The sequence below is a fragment of the Ischnura elegans genome, chromosome 1, assembly GCF_921293095.1.
Source record: "Ischnura elegans chromosome 1, ioIscEleg1.1, whole genome shotgun sequence".
NCBI classification, from domain to species: domain Eukaryota; kingdom Metazoa; phylum Arthropoda; class Insecta; order Odonata; family Coenagrionidae; genus Ischnura; species Ischnura elegans.
The window spans coordinates 90,384,853-90,401,547 of NC_060246.1; the positions used below are offsets into that span (position 1 = coordinate 90,384,853).

At 38.7% G+C, this 16,695-nt stretch overlaps 1 protein-coding gene across 1 annotated transcript in view; it reads left to right on the plus strand.

Annotated features, from left to right (window-relative positions):
* The first annotated feature begins 12,614 nt into the window (after positions 1-12,614).
* Positions 12,615-16,695, plus strand: part of LOC124165667 (glycine receptor subunit alpha-4-like) — a 268,363-nt gene continuing 264,282 nt past the window's right edge. The window contains exon 1 of the mRNA XM_046543151.1: positions 12,615-14,554. Coding sequence (XP_046399107.1) covers positions 14,346-14,554 — 209 coding nt within the window. The 5' untranslated portion in view covers positions 12,615-14,345. The remainder of the gene's footprint in view (positions 14,555-16,695) is intronic.

Sequence of the window (16,695 nt, forward strand, 5' to 3'; positions counted from 1 at the left end):
CATATGCCATCATACTGAGTTCTCGTTGTACATGGTAGTAACCATGATTTGTAAGTTATTATCTGTATGGATTCGTTCTTGGATTTATTATGAATAATTCTAGCCCATTGCAAAATATAATAGGAAATATAGGTAGGAGTGAGAACATTCTTATGTCGCTTTCGTTGCATTTTTCCAAATCATTCAATATTTTGACATGATATTTTTGGACAAAATTTTTATTCATCACATGTTTTAACTTATTCATGAAGCCAAATCCCCTGAAATATTACGGCTATCCAGCATTACGAATGAAAAAAATAATAACTGACTTTATCAACGTTACTCCTAAACGTTAAGCTGGCTGATAGTCACCATCTCAGGAATGCTGGTAGCAGGATGGAACTTAGCAGGACTTCCCGGTCCATCACTCACGGGGAGCTGCATCAAGTACCTCCATGCCATGCGGGGCAGTGGATTTACGTGGTGAATCGAGTGGTAGATCCTGTGTCGGCTTGTTGTTATGGGTTCGAGGAGAGGCGATCAACCTCCCGCTTCTCAAATCCAAACGGCAAGCCCGGTGACACGTTTGTCTACGGAATGATGGTCTCTTCACTCGCGGTGACCCCTGCGATTCTCTGTTTGAATTCGGCCCACACATTTATAAGCATCACCCGTTAGGCACCTCCGACTCAGGCCAATGTGACACTGAGCTCGTGGAGTCCAGTAACACTTGCATTGGGTTTGATGTTGAGGACAGCTTTGGTTGGAAAGCTCCCATAGAACCCAAAAAAGTATAGCCTAAAGAGAATACGAGGTATAGTTAGTCGATTTATGATAAATTTAGAGGTAAAATAACGACCTCGTACAGAAATCTAAAGATACATCCCCCGCTCATAACCAAAGTCAAAAACATCAATGAGGGCTATGTCAAAGAGGTTAGAGCTGCTTTATTCATATTCCGTCAAAATATTGCTTACTAACTTTTACCTTTAAAATTTTCATTAACGTGATTTATGGGGAATCGGTTTCGCAAAGAAACCTGATAATTCTTTTCACTAAATTTTAGTCAGGTCTAAGTTCGCATAATGGTACTTTCTCGAAGGATTAACTAACATTTCAACCTGAAATATCAATTATAACAGATTACATTTGATGGTAGTGATAAAGCCCTTATAATAAACGAATATAAAGGTCAAAAAACGATTTAAAATCCGAACCCTATTACTCATGCGTAAAAGGTAATTTATATACACACTTATGCGTTCTCTCATCTGACATTTCGCCAACCACTGCTATCTACTTCTCCAGTACTGATTCAGTGGCGAGTAATATTTATCAAATTTCTCAACGAGTATATCTATTACGGATCTAAAATCACGTATTTTAATGCAAAAATATAATAAATAATTTTAATTCTAGCATTCATTAAAGTGTAAATACTTTCTTGATTATTACGCTTTTAAGCCATCATCACTTATTTTTCTATCATTTCAACAATAGCCTCTTTCCTTGTAAAATACGGAATAGTATTCATGAGTGGAAACTTTTCCTATAGAAATTTTATTGATTGTATGGAGTGATAGTTCGATAATATCTTTAAAACCAGTGCCGTAGGTAATTCGAGGTTATTGGCTACAACATGCAATTCAGCTTATTAAAACCACTTGTCTGTTTCCACACACTTTTATTTACACCGACCATGGTTTCGGCAACTTGTGCCACTATCAAGGTAACCATGGTCGGTGTAAATAAAAGTGTGTGGAAACAGACAAATGGTTTTAATAAGCTAAAATATCAAAGATTTCCACCGTATCACGCCGGACACTGTATCTTTTATACAACATGCAAACATATGATTCATATTCTGAGAAGAAATGAAAAACTTTTCAGAATTAAGGCCATCCCCGTTAGACCTTTATATGTAGGTACAAAAAACACCTACAAGTTATCTTTTTGAAGAATTATTGCTCTTGTCTCTCCTTATTAAAATCAATGTGTTTTTGGTCAAGCAAAAATAATAATAAGCTTTCCAACCGTGCACCACATTCCATGGCGTCAACTTCTGTCATACGATGGGAGTCACTGCAGCCTAAACTCTGGGAGCCATGTGTTAGAAATTGGTTTTGAGCAAAGAAAGTAACACGACGATTGACGGCAAAGGAATCTCGTCTCTGAGGCAGTCAGTCATTTGTTTCGCAAGGCGTTTCGTGTCCCGAAGAAACTTTCCAGGGATTGCCTCGCCGATCGACCGTGGAATTTCGTGAGTCTGAGGGAGTTCGCCTCCCTCCCTCCCTCGAGAAAGTGCTGCAGTGAGCGTGAGGCAGACTGATGAATGAGGGAACTTGCCCGTTTCAGCGGTAAGACCCTACCACTCCTTATTTTGCCGCTAAACTGTCTTCCCCCGCAATCCACCCAAGATGTGAAGCATCACACTTCCAAGGTGAGAGATTAGATGAAAAGTTCTGGTTTCGGTCAGAAATGAACGGAATGTTCTCTCATCCAACTGAGATCTTTTCGAGGCGTTTATTATCGCTGTCCCTACAATCCAAACTTATATTATAGTAAAACCATCGCCAACATATAGCACTTTATCTAATTCTAATCTCTATTATTACAGTATTCTACCGAATTAGGTAGGTTTCCATGGAGTGCTAGAGAAAAAATCTCGGAGCCTCCCTTTCCTTTCAGCACTGTCTTCTTTAATTTACTGTAAGGCCTACTCCCTTTCAATCTATCTAAAAATGTTATTCTCTTCGTCCCCCTCCCCCGTTTACCTAACATTATACCCTCTAACGCCATTTTCAACACCCCATCCCCGCTAAGTACTCGCTCCATCCAAACCTTCTGTCTCCTCCGTATTTCATCTAAAAGTTGCCTCTCCTCACCCACCACGTCCAGCACTTCGTCGTTTCTCCTCCTCTCTGTCCATTTAACCTTCTCCATTCTTATCCATACTATTACTACTATACTATATCCAAACTATTCACTAACCTTTTCTTTAAACTCTTACATAACTATCCTCTCAGAAGCTCTTTCCTGTTCATGAACGCCTCCTTTGCTAATGCAATTCGCTTCCTGATGTTCTTTCTACTGTATCCGTTTTCCTCTAATGTGCTGCCTAAATAGTTGACTTGCTCTACCTGCTCAAGCTTCTGCCCACCTACTTTTATCTTGAGTCTCACATTCCTCGCTCGCGATGCTTTACGAAACCGCCGTACCTTGGTCTTCTTGTGATTAATCTTCACCCCATACTCCTCGCACCGCTCGTCTAACGCATTCACTATAGCCTGCAGTCCCCTCTCTGACTAGCTGATGAGCGCCTGATCATCCCCGAACCTCACCGATGTAAACATCATTCCTCCCACTTTCACTCTAGCTTCCAATTCGTCCCACGCTCCTTTTTTGTGGCAACATTTGTGCATTTATTCATCTTAATTCGTGGTTTGCAAGACTTCATACTTCTCTTTTGGTGCATCAAAAACTTGGAAGCTTTTTACGTGAAAAATGAGGTAAAAATCGTGCTTGCCCCTTTAATATACTGAAGGATTTCATATACAAACAAATTTTATGTTTTCTTCTCAAATTTCATGGAATGGGAAGAAGTGAATAGTTGCATAAAACGAATTACAAAATTGTAACACAGATGAGATAATCAGATATCAATAATATTTGGTATATTATTGATATTATTTCTAATAAAATTAGTTAGCGTAACGCAAGTTGTTGACCAACGAAAATTGCCGGAGGGATTATTGTTGATGGTTGAGATACTCTATAGTCTATACTCTGAGTACTCTATTCAATTTGGTAAATAGTGGAAGCTAGTGAATATTCATCGGGCCAATGCACGTGATAAATAGTATGATATTCATTTAAATATATATTCTATCTACCTATAACCTCTCTTTATTTAATCACTAAGGATATTCATAAGTATAAGACGTGTTCAAGTACTGCTTCTAATCTGAGAACAAGAATCAGAGTCCTAAATGGCAAAGTAATATGATTTAAATGAAAATAAACTCTTTCTCTCTCAACTTCACCTTACTTAGATTATACCATCATTTCAATCATCAATAGTACGCAATGCTTTAACACGCAGTATTTTTCCTCTGGGCGTATTAGTTATTTAATATGTTTTTGACACACTAATTGCTTTTCCGGAAACTCAACTGGAATCCATATAATGCAGTTCATCACAACAGTTATATTAAAATGATGAAGTAAACACGTTCATTTCATCATTGATGCAAAAGTTTGTTTGCATGGATTTTGTATGCATGAGGAAGCCAGAGAGAGAGACTTTTCATTTATTCTTCCAAATCCAAACTCAATATTGGATGGGATGATTTCATCTCGATTTCCGACCTCGGCAATCATTTTATTCGTATCCGACAAAAAAATAAATGACGCCGTAATGGAGGATTACATCCCCCTCCCGGTACCTCAACACCAGGCCCGTTTATTCCTTCCGGCGAGCCATCAAGGGGTATGAGTCGGGTAGCCATGCCTCCCACCTTCCAAGTATACTATACAACCAGAATGAAGGAAAAAGTATCGTCTCGCCCAACAACCACCCTAACTCTAAGTCTATTAAGCGGACGATATCCTAGAGGCGTTCGGAGGAGGAGAAAAACTCGGTGGTGCTTTTGAGTATAAGGATTATTGAAGAAAACAGGGCTTCGGGAGATTCGTGCCAGAAATCACTAGGCACGCGATTCTCACCCAATAAAGCGTTTCACTTCGATTCGAAATGGAATACACAATTTTTGGGTGGACCATGATTGATAGTTTTTTCACAGAATTTATAAAAAAAATACATTAACCAAGTATTTTTACTCATACTATCGATTGAAAAATTCTTACCACTAGATTTCCTCAGGTGTAAGCAATGCTGGATTCAATTACCTAGGGACCTGGAGACAGAGGAAGCAACGAGGTTTTTGACGTGATATTGCTTTGCGATCCCAGTTCGAATGCACTGTCATCGATAGAGCAATCTTTGGCAGAAGCGTGCACTACGATATAAAACCCTTTATCTGGCCTCGATTAGATAGAAAAGCCTAAACAGAGGAAGAAGAAAAATATTCTCAGGGGGAATCAAATTTCCGCTGACCGATAACATCTGCTGCCTTACCTTACTGGTTATCGGACAAAAGGATAGAAAAGACACATGATGACAAATCTTAGCCTTAGAGAATTGAACGTTTATTTTTACGTCAATACTATTTTTTTGCTAATTTATTGTTTCTGCACTTTCAACTTTCCCCTCCCACGCCTCGTAACTTTTTCGGCGTATAATACATCTCCACCACGTTATTCATTCTCAGATGGTTTTGTCTTTTCTTTGATAAAAACTGCACGATGACCTAGTCGTCACAAACTAAGTATACATTTCAGGCATATGCTCACAAAGAGTTTGATTTGGGCATGACTCTATTTGTCAGGGAATTCTCATCACGTATTGCGATATCACTCGTCAGTTGCGAAGGAAACAACGATACCTTAACTAGTAATGCACCACGTAGGTAGAGGACATAAAGGTGTTTTTACGAAACGTTTGTTTGCGCTTATCTTCATCCAGTCTTCAAACTTCTCTATTTTCATATTCCCCTTTGGCCAGGTTTATCTCCTCCATAACATAGACAAATACGCTTCTCATAAGCATGGTGAATTTCTTTTTTTCCCCGTTCGTTTTAGCTTACACACGATTATAATGCTTATAAGTCTTTTTATGTATCATAAAGACGTGTCTTCACCATTTCCATGTTTGGAATTGATTTGGACGTACATGTTTGGCATGCTCTTTACCCTGTCTTTTAATTTCTTCCGCTGTAATGTATTCCCTTTCAATTGCCATTGTTATAATTTTTTGGCATTTTCATTCGTTTCATTTTCATTCAAGTGTTTGTTTTTTTCACTGATAAAATGGGAAATAAAACAATTAAAAGGCCTTACTCGTTCTTATGTTGACTGGCCACTTATCCACGGTTGAATATATTTTGCATACAACTCATTATCGTACCAAGTGGTCTTTCGAAAGAAAAACAAGCATACATTATTATTTCCTATGTCATTCCATGTCTTCTGTTTGAATTGTCTTAGTTCCACTATGTATATAGTTCAGCTACGTATGTCCACTTCTTCCTAGGGATTTTTAGGAAGAATCTTCATGTTTTCAAGACCCGATGCTCATTCGTTATAAATCTTTCAATTTTTATGATTATTTTGTTATTTAGAGAGACGCTCCAGAGAGATTTATTACATTCTGGGCTCTACAAGAGCTAACGATTCCCATAGCTTCTCCCGCTTCGAGTAACAAACACTAGGTTCATCGTATGGGCGGAGAGTATTCAACAGTTTAAAATTGTCAACGGCTACTGTTCAATATTATTGAATAAATTTCATACACCAATTTCCTTCGCCACCTCGATCCCAATGGTGCAAGAAGTATTTCACAGTTTTGAATATTCAGCAGTTTACATGAAGAAAGATAGGATGAGACATTTTCATATACCTTCCAAATAAATAAAAGAGAATGTCTGTTTGTCTGTCCGCTATGCATTTCCATACCGCAGCACAGATTGCGACCAAAGTTAGTACAGGGTTGCATCTCATGCTCCCAAAGTCAGTAGTGCTATTTTTGGTTGTGTCCGGCGCCTCTTTTGCGTCGTTTTCTCATTACCGTCTGCTACGTCACGTTATACAACTCCCTCTTGAGACGGTCAAAAGGAAAACGTAGCTCAAAGGACTCTATACTTAACTATTAACGCTCTTGCGGCATATCTTTTTGCTGGGGTATGCGTTCACACGACGTTTTTGGTTTACGTGCATAACGATCAATGCTGTGGAGCGGAGTATAAGCTGTATACCATCATCATACCAGCTTTGTTCTTTTACCTAAAAATCCTGCCATAGGACCATGAATTCCAAGTTTCAAGTCTCCCACATCCTTTGGTGCTAACTTTCCCGAGTAACGCCGGGTGTCCTGCTAGTACCTGATAAAAACCGGCGCGGCCTACTTCGGAAGGTCTTCCGCCTACTTCCTTTCATGTATCGCCATGCGCCTAAGGTTTCAGTCACAATCCCTCGCCAATCCTCCACCACTCACATTTTTAGTATCAATATCCCTATTTTATCATTCACTACACATCATCAACCAGCCATCCACCACTCGCTTCCTTCATTCTACACTCCATCAACACAACTTGCAACTTATGAGTCGAAAATAAAGTGCATACTTTTACTGAACACATTTTTGTTCCTCACCAAATATCACCGCATTATTTTCAAGTCATACACAGTAGGAATACGCTCACAATAACCTTAGTATACACAATGTTGTTTTGATTTCAATACGTCGTTATTAACTGCATACAAAAATGTTTTAAGTATAATTACGAGGAGATATTTTTTATTGATGATCAAACGATGTACACTTTAGGGAGGCCTCTATTTTATTAACAACCATAGGCTTTAGATCTCATTTATTTTCTCCATTAAGTCCTTCCGAAACCCCTTAAACAAATAGGCATCAAATAAGGCACCCCCACAAGGATATTTCTGTTTTCTCTACCCCCTCTATCCTATGCCGAAAGTAGCCTATTCCTCTCCTAACCTCACCTAAAAAAATCAATTATAGCTATATTTGCGTTATACCAAGCAACCTCATTACTTATTATGCTTTATATTTTCCTTTAGATAATTCCAACAATACGGAAAGAACTTCATTCGGCACAGCACAGATTTCATTTTCGTAGTCAATATTAAAATGGGCTTGTAGGATTGAGTTCATTTAAATAAAGTTCACTTTTCCTAATCTCCACAAACGCAGTATACTTCAAGGAGCGTATGCAGCCATACTTACACCAAAGGTCTCAGCAAGCCGATTACTGAAAATTCCATCATCGCTCATCGCTAATGTAACACTCCCATGCGATATCCTCGACCTACTTCAAAGATGCGATACACATTTCCACAACCTGCTTCAAAGTATCGCAGGAACACTCTTTTCCTTCTCTCACCTTCCCTTCAACAAGTGTGAATTTGGGCAAAATGTGAAGCATATTTTACTGAGAATATGGTAGTTTTACGTGCAGTATCATCGGATCTCTCACTACCTTGTGTACCAAGCTGTCATACGCTAACTACAACGCAGCACAGCGGCACCCAGTCCAAAAGAATAGCCAGCCAAAATTAATAACGCCGTTATTTTACCAAATTGGTAACATAAAAAACCCTATTTCATGTTGGCTTTGTTCATCTTAATCTGATTTTTAAATTATTGTTACGCTATCTATTCATTTGAAAAATTTTTAGTTGTTATTATTTAAACAATTTTTATAAAATCTCTATACATAGAAGTCATAGCGATTTGCGATTGTGTGTGGAGAACTTAGAGCAACATAATTTTAAGTTAAAAGATAAATGAATTGCAGTTAAAACCAATGATAGAACTTACGACATGGAAATGACGGGATTCGAACACGCGACTATCGTCATAGTCGGCGGGTTACCCAAATGGGAAAAACTACAACACATTTACTGAAATTTTTCCTTCCTTGTATTATATGAGTTACGTTAATCGAATAAAGTGACTGAGGTAAAGGGTATTGCGGAGATTAACGTTTAGATTTATACCAAAAAAAACACCTTAATTTTATCACAAAAATGAAATCGTCGTCCGATGTCACCACAACTGACTGCTCTGCAAATTTGAAATAAGCAGATTTTTCATTACACCTGGTAGGCTGATCTCTTTTTTTTTTAACCCCCGTTATGGTTGAAATATATATGTAAGACGTTCAATGGAGTCTCCGAAAGATATCACCATTATTTGAAACCATTGAGGATATTCTTACATGGTGCTCTCGGAATCTACTCGTGTCTTTGTTCGCGGCCTATAATGCTTCTTTTTCTTCCTTGGAATCTTTGGCAATTGCTGCTCAGTCTATCAATATTTTATGTACCGTAGGCAGCCTATTATACGAACCATAAAGCTCGACGTGGAGCTCAGCTGTTCCCAAGCAATCAAGGCTGAAGGCTTCATTATTAATCTCGTTGCCGCTGAATAGCGATTCAATTATCACTAAAAATCGATCTATAAGTTTTTCATCGATACCAGTAATGAAAATTGAAAATGTTTTTAGATTATTTCAAAGTTATGGGAACAGCTCCAATGTTAATTTCTATGCCAATGAGATGAAACATTTCTTATTTGCTCATTATAATTTTACACTTACCAGCAAGAAATTTTCATTCATTTCATGCATTTGGATTTCCTGATAATTGCATTGGCGCGTCGGTCACTAATCCTGTCCTTCACCAAAACCTACTGTGTATGTCCTACTTGTTTTTCTTCAACACCTCCTTACTCCCAGCATTATATCTGAAGTGAAATCCCAAATCAAATCTCCTCTATTTCACTGATAATAGTATGATGATTGAGATTAACTAATGATTATTTTTACTCTCTGACCCTCTATTTATTAATTTCCAAACGACAACCAAAAACGGCACTTCAAACTCTAAATTTACCATAATCATAGGGATAAGCCGAGATTAGACGTGGATTCATCAGCTGGCCCCCTTTTTATGTGTTCCAAAATATTCCGAACAGATATTTTAGGGCCACAAACCTAACACACCGTGGCATTGGTTTCTATTTAAATGTAACACCCCAATAATATAATCCATTACTTAATTATATCAGGCGCAATTAGAAACTGTACTAACTCTACAACATATTAATACCAAATAAAGACCCTTCATCATCGTGACCGTCATATGCACTTTTATTCCTATATTTCCAGCACCAACTGCCTGAAGTAATTTTATTTTCTTCGACAAATGCCTTTATTCGCTCTCTGCTATAGATTTGGTTTCTTGCGCTCACTGGAAACAAATAGGACAAAAAAACGGCTCCATTTAGGCCGAGGGTTTGACTAAAAAATATTCCCAGCAATGAAGTAACCGATTCCCAGAATTGACTGAGTTAATGCAGATTGTATGATGTAAAGATCAATTTTTACCTAAGTGATTTGCTAAAAATCATAAGGATACCAAAAAACGTGCAAAAACACACTTATCCGTCACATCCCCCACCATTTTTGCTTCTTCCATAAGTGTTTATACTAGGAGTGCCCTTAACTCCCGTCGGAACCGTAATTGCAGTTTATATTGCATTGAATTTTTCCTCAATGATACGCACGACAAAATACGTTTAGTAATATGCGCCAGAAGAACTTGCAGACTGACCTAGCACCTTTACTCAGATACCAGGCAAACTAAGTGTTTCAATCCTCTGGACGCGCGAAGCTTCTAGGGTAAGCAAAGTTAATACAGCTCGAAGCGCAGCACTTGTTCACTTAGCAAATCACTGAAGAAAACGCTAAAATGCAAGAAGGAAAAACGGGGTAACCTCCCTTTTTCCCGAAAAACACTGGTGTAGTAGACTTTAGGGGAGCGCGCTCTATCGCACGCTGCCATACGCTTAAGGTCTCCGTTCGCCCATTCCCTCAAATAAGTTTTCCTGGATATACAAAATTACTTATAGCACTTATTCTTTATATCAGAGCGCGACCCGGGTTTCAATGAATTACCATCATCTTCAGACGCTAATTATGATTTTTTTATCTTATTGTTACCTAGTTACTAGATGAATTTTAAAACGGACGCCAGAATAGGGGAAAAGGATGGGTAGAGGTATTCATTTATAAGAGTACTGTCCTAACTTTCAATAACTTTTAAAATTTCTAACTGCTCCCTAGAGTCCAGTTCACGGCGGTCATTGCAAAATTTTAAAATATTCATTTTGAAATCGCTCCTATGGCAGTTGCATATTAAGTATCACATTAAGAGTTAGTAATTTCATTCCCTCAAAACCTTCGCCCACCTCTCCCACTGTAAATAGAGGTCGCGACACCCCTCCAACAGCATCTCGCAAACCCTTCATGTCCCGCCAAAATCCTGACTTTCCGCTATCCAACCCTCGTTTCATTCAAAAACCGGCAAGTTCGTTTGAGAAAAGACGTTTTTTCTACATTCCTTTTAATTAAAATTATTGGGGAATAGCGTCACAATACATTTATATCACAATATATTCAGAGCCAAATTTTGAATTCTTGCAATTAGGTCCAAGTATAGTATCAGAGGATGAGGAGTAACTAGGACACCGATCATTTACCAAAGTTCACTCTCATTCCCATTTACCCTCACCCATAGCAACTATCGTCCACAATACCAAAACCGCAACTTCTTTTACCCTTTTCGTGCGGCGGGCCGATATATCGGCTCTTACGTAATACATTTTTTTTAATTTGCTATAACTTGTTGCATTGATATATTTTATTTCAGTGCACAAAAAATATTTTTTCCATGTTAACCAGTTTATCCTCAATAATAAAAAAAACCGCTTATGTATGTGTAACAAAATAGCTCTGTTATGTTTTTATCCTAGCTGCTACATTTTATGAAAATACCGTCCGCATATGTCGCCAGTACCCCAGGAAGAAGGATAGCACTAACAGGGTTAAACTCCTAGAACAACTCGCTGAGCCTTATCTTCTCACTCATCAGCCATCTACTATCATCTCTACCATCAGCTCATCTACGTTCAAAAACAACCCGCATCTATTTTTCCAATACTGCAGAGAATATTGTAATCATAAATCTGGTTTTTTTTCACCAAGTAGTCATTGGAGTTTTGCTCTCGATATGCGCTTAGCAAACGATTGGTGAAGATTTGAATTTCTGCAAGTTATTAATGTACACAAGCATGGGGGACTTAACCACCAAGTAAGTTGAAATATGGCTTAAATTTGTTGAAAATAGCATAATACTATGAAATCAAAGCGGGAGAACAAATCTGATCAATTTTGCGTTTTTGTTTCCTTGAATTATAAAGAAAACGACATAGCTTAATTGTGTCATTCTATATACAAGAATTTCCTTGAGAAAATATTACCCTGGACCGGAAATCGAACCTCGGACCTTTGGCATTCCAGGCCACTGCGCAGACCACTACAATATCCAGGTTCTTTAGGTTCAAAGAACCTGCGGTCTGCGCATTGTTGGTGGTCTGCGTAATGGCCCGGAAAGCCAAAGGCCAATGCTTCGATTCCCGGTCCAGGGTAATATTTTCTCATGGCAATTCTTGTATATTTCACCGCCGTTCACGTGGCAGGGTTATAAATATTACACATGTCATTCTATGTTCCACAATCTTTTCTACATTTCTTTGTAATTAAAATTAAGGGGGAATAATGTCACAATACTTTTTTTGCCAAAATTAATTCATGGCCAAGATTAGAAATTCACACACCATGTATGCTAACCAAAACATTTTTTCTGGAAAAAATGCACGGACTAAGAAATCTCGTTTCACCCCTCCCTTATCCTTCAACCTCTCCCCCCATTATGCCTACAAAGTATCCCTCGCGATATGCTCTCCCTCTCAACACTTCCCCCAACCCTGCCCTTCCCTCATCACTCGCCCAAAACCCTGCGCTTCCCTTCCCCTCCCTCCCCTCATCTCAACAACCGCCAACACTCTTCCCCCCCCTCCCCCCCGCCCCCCTTCGAGCCCTCTCCGGCGGCCGAGTGAGGGCGGGGCTTGCTCAGATCCCTCTCGCCCGTCCCGACGGCAACAGCCGCACAGAGGGAGACACCGACAGCGCCTGGACCACCCTCCGCGGCGTCACGACGTCGAAGACGACGCCAACGGCGGTCACCACCGAGGCCACACGACGCCTAGGACTCGACTTTTCCCTCTTCCAACGACAGATCCTTCAACGACAAGCCGCCGAGGAACTTCGAGAGTTTAGTTCGGAGAGAGAGAGAGAGTAGTCCCCATCAGATGCCATAAAAAGGGGGAGTTCCAGTGGGTCGTGTAGTTGACCGGTTTTCGGAGGGAATAATTTCGAATCGAAAGGGGGCGGGTTGACCTCACTCTTCTCGGAAGTGGACACTCACGGAGTGAGAGAGGACGTGACGAGCTGGAAGTTTGCCACGGACGCGTTGGGTTCGTTCGAGAGGTGATCGTATTTCATTCGGTGGGTTCAATCGGGTCAAGTGCGATATCCTCTGAGAAGAGGTGGGTAATAGTAAAGCTCACGGGAAGGACTCCCAATGTCCGGATGCGGAAGTTGCTAGTAAAGGGGAGGAATTTGTTGCGCCTCCGTCCGGATGTCGTTTGTGTGATGGAAAATGAATGGTTTCCTACGATAGTTTTTTAATGCGGTAAATAAAATATGAACACGCCAGTGACGGTCTCCCCCGCGCCTCTATAAATGCAAATATTATAACTAAATCGCGCAAGAAACATCATTACATCTGTAAGAACTAAGTTCATTCGCTTTCCGTGGCCCAAACAATAATTTTCTCAACAGTTTTTCATGTTAACGGCCGTTTTGTTTTTTGTCATTGCAGAGAAAATAACGAGTCAGAATGGCCACATATTTTCAGATAAGTAAAAATTCTGCCACAACTTCCAAATTAACATAATACCTACGTGAAAGAAATGAGGGGAGAAATGAATGGACCTGTTGAGGTGTCGGAAGAGCTCTTAGCCGAGGAATAAACTTGCGAAAAAAGGCCTTTGGAGGGAATGCGACGGGAACAGGGTGTTTTTGGTCCGTATGTTTTGGCATCAAGCCAAATCCACTCATTTTACGCTCTCCAGAGAGCATTCCGTTGACTTAATTTGTCACGGTTTAATGTTGAATGTCATAAAGGAAATCCGAATGGCATTATGTCGCTGAATTGTACGCACCATTAGGACATATTTATTTTCATTAACCTTAGCTATCATAGAGATATATTTAAGGCATTAGGATTAATCGTATATGACTATAAAGTAGATAATATTCTTGAGGGTAGACTGAAAAAATCCATCGCTGGCAACTAAAAGCTTCAAGTTCAATCAAACCAAGGTTGCTGCTATCAATATTAATAACACTCCACAAATAGTATTCCTAGCTTCTATGTGAGTTCAATAGTATTTGTAGTAATATTTTCGAGGGTAAAGAAAATTAAATAACGAGACGTGGATGCCGAATTGAATTTAAACAACCCGAAATCTTGAGCTATCAATAGTTAATTCGACGTCACCATTGCTCAAGTTTCTCGAAAAATATTTTGAGATAAAGCATTATCCGACACCAATGCTTCCGGTTGCATAAAGGGTGCAAGACTCCTTCGGAAATCAATTCAAGGGGACAAAGAAAGGGTAAAAGGGATTTTTCACGAGATAGCCTGGCTCGGCCAAGACATTAGCAGCGGGGACCTTCGCATCTGCTGAGCAAGCAAGGGGTGAAAATTCGTGAGGCGGATATTCTCTTTAAAGGATCGCGTCTTCTATCGCTATGATGAAGGGGTCTTTGGGTCCAGGGTATAGCCGGCGGCTGAGAGACGAAGGATGCGGTGGACGGCCGAGTGGTGAGCGGGGAGGAGCGGGGGGGACCCGGACGTGGTCTTCTCCTTCAGGACGGCTCTCCGGTCTTCTGGGCTACCGAAGCCTTGCTCCTCTGCTCATCGCACTGTTGACCTTTGGATTTTCCGCATCGGCTGCAGGGTGAGTAAAACAAATTTCAAATGTTGAAATTAATACTTGCAATTTTCCACGATTATAAAATTTATTACGACCAAGGTTTCAATTTTACTACATCATCTCCGAGGTTCAAATGGTGTGTAAAGCATTGAATTTACACAATTTTTACCCAGTTGAAACCAGTTAAAAGCCGTGGTGACATATAAAAGAGTAAACATTAAATGAATATTTGCAATTTTCCACGATTGTAAAATTTGTTACGACGAAGGTTTCAATTTAACTACATCATCTTCAAGTTTCAAATCGTGTGTAATGCATTCAATTCATACCTACAATTTTTCCCAGTTAAAACCAGTTAAAAGTCGTAGTGACATATAAACCAATTAGCATTTAATAAATACTTGCAATTTTCCTCGATTATAATGTTTATAACGACCTAATTTTTAAGGGAAAAATGGTGTGTAGAGCATTCAATAAACACAATATCTAAACAGTTCAAAGTTGTAGTAACATCGATACCGAGGTTGTAATAATTTTTATGATCGTGAAAAATTGCAAGTAATTGTTTAATGTTACTTGGTTTATATGTCACTACGACTTTCAATTGGTTTCAACTGGGTAAAGATTGTAAAAATTGAATGCTTCACACACCATTCGAACCTATTATTGAACCGATTATTTCAATGTGGAAAAATTACACTCCGTTATGTTTGAATCTTAGGATTTCGCTATTAAAAAACTTGTCATTTACAGTTAGCTTATGCTACCTTTTTCAAGTGAATAATTCCTTTATTGGTGTGAGTTCTTCTAAATGCAAATAATATATTCAAATTTTGTAAAATTCTCGGACAGCTTTCTTTAACGACTTCAACTAAGATCATAAGAGCGTTATGTCGTAGATCTCTTATTAAAACTTCTTCATAGCCTTGGGGAATGATTCAGTGATATTCATGTAAATATTTTTGTATTTTTCACAACATTGCCACCTGCGTTCAACAGGTTTAACTACATAGAGGCTTCTTCATGTACTTATATGTTAATTGCGCAAATTTATGTACGAAAAAAAACTTCCAGGAAGAGATACCTATTACGGTTGAATGGAAAGTTTTTATTAATAAATAAACTTAATAGCACCTATGTAGACGCACGTGCAATGAAAAGCGCAAATTTTTAAATGAATAACAGAGTTTATGAGTAAACTTTTATGATACATTGAACAGAATTTTTTATATTATTCGATTTCGCACCATTTCAATATCAGGAGTGTCATCAGTTACTTTTATCACCGTTCTTCAATCTTTTCTTTGCCATGTAAAAATTCCACTAGATCTAGACCAAACCAACGATGGACCTATGTTGTAAATCCTAAAAAAAGATACCAACTTGGTAGGCTGCAAAGAAGCCAACAACGATTTAAACCTAATATGCAGCCTAATTTTTAATGCACCAACGTGCCTTGGTCAGAAATATGTAAAACGAAAAAATGCGTTCCCAGTAAATAGTAGTTCTAAAAACGTATTTAAACCAGCTCTTTTCTGAGAATTGAGGTAATTCCTTCATATCTCTTCATAACAGTATTTCTTTCTGCGACTCTTTTTTAACTTAGACTCTCATCTTTTAACGATCAAATCATTTTTTGCCCGACTTTATTGGAATACAAATTAAATGTATAATTATTAACTTCATGATACTTTGTTTTTTTCATCATTTCACCTTTATTGAGTGAATGAACTCACTTCTTGTCATGTGCTCTTCTATGCTCAATTAACAGATACAAATTAAACAAAATTCTCAGAGAGCTTTCTCAACCTACTTCAGCTAAGGCCAAAAACGTTACATCAAAGGTCTTTGGCTAAGACAGCGCCCTGAAAATTATTATTTCATCGCCAAAATGGAGCAAATATTAGCATAGACGTTAATTTCCTCAAATAGCAGACTTCTGGGCCCCGCTTACGATCTCCTTGAAGACATTTTGCTTATTTACTCAGCTAATGAGGGTAAACTCTGACCTTAGCCAAATTTATAATGAATATTCATCAGCAATTTGTTAACCGACCAAAATTAGAGAAATTTCACCTAGGCCACTTTGCCGTTCAAACACAAGAATAATTATTTGCTTCCAATTTAACTTAATTACCCGAGATATATAAATAAATTAAAGTGAG